General features: G+C 65.0%; 1 protein-coding gene across 1 annotated transcript in view; it reads right to left on the bottom strand.

Moving 5' to 3' along the window:
• The window catches only part of MUC5AC (mucin 5AC, oligomeric mucus/gel-forming), a 29,893-nt gene that overhangs the window by 6,327 nt on the left and 19,722 nt on the right, over positions 1-3,844 (bottom strand). Inside the window, exons 34-41 of the mRNA XM_045290423.1 lie at positions 3,577-3,844; positions 3,068-3,279; positions 2,478-2,652; positions 1,919-2,172; positions 1,613-1,796; positions 1,211-1,418; positions 580-758; positions 204-291 (exon numbers count right to left, since the gene is read on the bottom strand). The exon at positions 3,577-3,844 is cut by the window's right edge and continues 13 nt beyond it. Coding sequence (XP_045146358.1) covers positions 204-291; positions 580-758; positions 1,211-1,418; positions 1,613-1,796; positions 1,919-2,172; positions 2,478-2,652; positions 3,068-3,279; positions 3,577-3,844 — 1,568 coding nt within the window. The remainder of the gene's footprint in view (positions 1-203; positions 292-579; positions 759-1,210; positions 1,419-1,612; positions 1,797-1,918; positions 2,173-2,477; positions 2,653-3,067; positions 3,280-3,576) is intronic.

Genomic DNA, 3,844 nt, shown 5'->3' with positions numbered 1-3,844 from the left:
GCAGACAGGAGGCTGGGAGGTATTACACGCAGACAGGAGGCTGGGGGTATTACAGGTACACAGGAGGCTGGGGGTGATACAGGTCCACAGGAGGCTGGAGGTGTTATAGGTGCACAGGAGGCTGGGCAGGATTACAGGGGCACACGAGGTGTTGGGGACAGTCACAGGTGTGCATGGGGGTCAGCGGGGTTGCAGGTACACACTTGATACTGGCACTGTTGTTCCCGTAGCAGTACGGGGGGCTGACCGGGCCGCAGGGCTTGTACACTTTGTCGGGAGGACAGGTGAAAGCTGCAAGAGAGAAGCTTCCGTGAGAGTCAGCATCAGCTCAGCTCAGGGGATGCCCCAAACCTTGACCATGTGCAGGTTTAGGCTGCCTGACCTGCCCCACCAGAGCCCATGACCACCACCCCTGTACCGGCCACCAGGTCCGCAGTGGGGCTCGCCCAGCCACTGCACACCTGAGGGGCTGCCCACCAGTTCTCCTCTTGCCCAGGAAGCCTGTGCCCCAAGGGGCACACGCCACTCCGCCCCGGCCGGGCAGGGTGTCCTGAGGGCAGGCCTCAAGGGGCCCCTCACCACAGGTGTTGTTGGTGCGGCCCCTCCAGTCGATGCACCGGCCGTGGGAGGCGCAGAGCGCGGCGTACATCTCCAGGCTGGAGCACATCACGCTGGCGTCGCCCATGTGGCACTGGTCGAAGACACAGCCTTCGTAGTAGGCCCCCGGGGGGATGACGTCGTGGCAGGGCTCAAAGACCCTAGGACACGAGGGAGGTGTGGGTGCAGCCCCTGCCTGCTGACCCCCTGGAACTCCCATCTGTGGACCCCACCCCAACCGGTCCTCATAAGGTGAGTGTGTTGCCAGGCCACCAGTGGGGGAACTGACAGCACCTCGGAGCCTGAGATGCCCACCGCTGCCCGCTCCGCTCCAGCTACCCTGCAGAGCCCGACCTTCCACTCCAAGCCACCTCCATGCCCTCCGTCCCTGAGGGCCTCTCCCCGAACCAAGCTCACTGCATGGAGTCAGTTTGACGACCCAGAGCGACCTTACAGGACGGGGTGGGTCTGCACCATGGGTTGCCGAGACTGTAACTCTTTACCCGAGTAGCAAGCCTCCTCTTTCTCCCTCGGGGCAACGAGTGGTTTTGAACTGCTGACCTTGCAGTGAGCAGCCCATCACATAACCACCCTGCCGCCCCTGATGTCTTACTCGCTCAGGATCAGCTGGCAGACCAGAGACGGCTGGCAGCGGTTCCAGGTGCTCGGCGTGGTGGTGGGCAGCGGCGGGGAGGGTGGCCTCAGGCAGAATGGCTGGTTGGGAGTGGTCACCTTCCAGTGGCCGGCCATCCCGGAGCAGGAGCTGTCGAGGGCCCCATCCGGCAGGCGGCAATCATCCTTCAGGTTGTTGCTGCAGGTGCCTGGGGCGGGGGCGGGGTGGTGGTGGAGAGGAGTGTTGCGGGGTCAGGGTGGCCCCTGACTGGGAGACTGCCCCTTGAGGACCAGCAGAGCCTGGGTCCTGCCTAAGGCCCCTCACCTCCCTGTCCCGGACTTCCCTCAGTTAGGGGACCATCGTGGGCCGCTCCTACCAGCCGCCGAGGCCCCGGGTGCTCACCACACTGGCCCTCAGTGTTGCCGTCGAACTTGCTGAAGGGCACCTCCACCGAGAAGATGAGGCCGGTGAACATGACCTGCAGGCCGATGGCCGGCACGCTCACAAACATCTTGATGCCCAGCTGCGAGACCACGATGCCATTGCTCCTGAAGCCAGGCTGGACTTCCTTCCCATTGAAGAGGATCTGGACGGGCCACACAGCCCAGGGACAGAGGCAGGAGCCGGTCAGAGGGGCCAGGCGGGCCGGGTTCCTGCCTTGGGTGCCCGGGCCCCTGACCCGCCTGTCCCAGCGGAGAGGCTGCCCACCTGGTTGGCTGAGATGCCCACGGCGCCAGGCCGGCGGGTCAGCACCACGCGGTCCTGCTGGTACTCGAGGATGATGGAGCGCGGGCAGGATAGCCCGTCCTCGGAGTCACAGAAGTAGTTGTCGATGAGCACGCGGAAGTGGCCGTACCTGGGCACGATCTGCTGCACCAACACGTAGGTGCAGTTGTCCAGGAACGTGTAGTAGGTGCCATCGAAGGTGATGTAGTGCGGGTCACCCCAGCCACTGCAGATGCCTGCGGGGCAAGGGCGGCTGACGTGGGCCCAGGCTACTGGGCATCCCCACAGGTCGTCTCTCTCCCCAGCCCTGGGACTGGTCACACACACAGGTATCGTCCAGGTGGGACCGCCAGGAGGAGCCACGCTGACCTTCCCTTCCCTTCCCCAGCATCATGGGGCGGAAGCCCCGCCCTCAGGCGCCCTGCGCCCGCCGCCCCAGCCCCGTGCCTGTGGGAAGGTTTCTCCAGGGTCCCATCCGACTCTCTCCTGTGTGGTGCTCCCCCTCCGTGCCGCGCCCGCCCCGCCCGGCTGGCCGGCTCACACTGGCACTCCTGGTGTGGGCAGCAGCCGTCCTTGTCTACCACAGTCACGGACGGGTAGCCGTTGGCACAGGTCAGCTCCTTGCTGGGTGGACATGTCCGTGGGTGCAGGGTGATGATGTCGTGGCCCTCGCAGGTGGCCTGGGTGCAGCCAGGCATGTTCCAGGTCTCACCTTTCTGTAAGGACAGAGGTGGCACAAGGGCTCAGACCCCGAGTCTCAGGTGCCCCATGGGGCGTGACTCTGGCCAAAGCTGACGGGTCCAGCATTTGAGAGACAATCACTGGTGCCCTCAGTGGCCCCTTTGTGCTCTGGCTCCCGGACCCCACCAGTCGGACCTCTGAGGCTGTGGAAGGTGCCCTGCCCACCCCGTTCTCACCCTGAGCCCCACACAAGGGCCCCGAGCCCCGACTCTCCGTCTCCCTGGCTGTACCACCAAGGATGTCCTGACAAGCCTCTCCTCTGACCCAGCAGAAGGTCATGCCCAGCTCCAGGCTGGGCCTGGGCACCCGGTGTTCTTGGAAGGGTCCAGGCGGCTCCTGCCAGGACCCAGAAGCCCCTTGGGGAGAAGTGGAGCTGGGGAGAACACGTACCGTTCGTGGAGGAACCACATTGGAGCATGTGTGGTTAGCGCTGGGGGAAGGGGAGGGCGGCGTGGTGGGGGGCGGCGTGGTGGGGGGCGGCGTGGGCGGTGGCGTGGTGGGTGGGCAGTCATGGCTGTCGTGCCTGAACACGTGGCAGTCCTGTGTGCACTGGGCTGAATAGCAGTGCCCATCAAGGTCTCTCTGCTGGTAGATGGTGGCCCCTGCAAGACACGCATCCCACTGTAGGTTGGTGGCTGGCTGCGGGGCCAGCGCAGAGAGGGCGTTTGGATGGCTCCAGTCCGACAGGCGTATACCCTTTACGAGTCGCCCACCCTGGTGAGGGCCTCTGTCCACCCACCGAGGACGGCGAAGGGAAAGGAGGTGCAGAGGGGCTCGGACCACTCCAGGCCTCGACTCGGAAAGAGCATGGCACCCCACCCCCTCCCAAGGGCGGCCATGGACGGGACACTCACACCAGACAAGGACCCACTAGGCGCACGGGCGGAGCAGCCACCTACCAGCGGGGTAGAACTTGCCGGCCACGGCGCAGTAGCACTGGGTGGTAGAGGTGAGAATTGTCACAGGGGCACTGGTGTGAGTGGTCAGTGGGGTAGAAGGGGCTGCCACACTCGGGGAGACTGAGGTTGGGGGGCAGCCTTCTTGTGGCTCACAGCACAGCACGCGGATCTCATAGTTGAAGCACATCTTAAACTTCCCCATCTGGTCCTGGTTCCGGCACACCAGCCCCACGTCGGGGTTGCACTCCACCACCTGCCCCAGCCGCTC

This window comes from Echinops telfairi, unplaced genomic scaffold (assembly GCF_000313985.2).
Source record: "Echinops telfairi isolate 266 unplaced genomic scaffold, ASM31398v2 ScPeMD7_37;HRSCAF=141, whole genome shotgun sequence".
NCBI classification, from domain to species: domain Eukaryota; kingdom Metazoa; phylum Chordata; class Mammalia; order Afrosoricida; family Tenrecidae; genus Echinops; species Echinops telfairi.
This window is presented reverse-complemented; position numbering and strand designations above follow the sequence as displayed.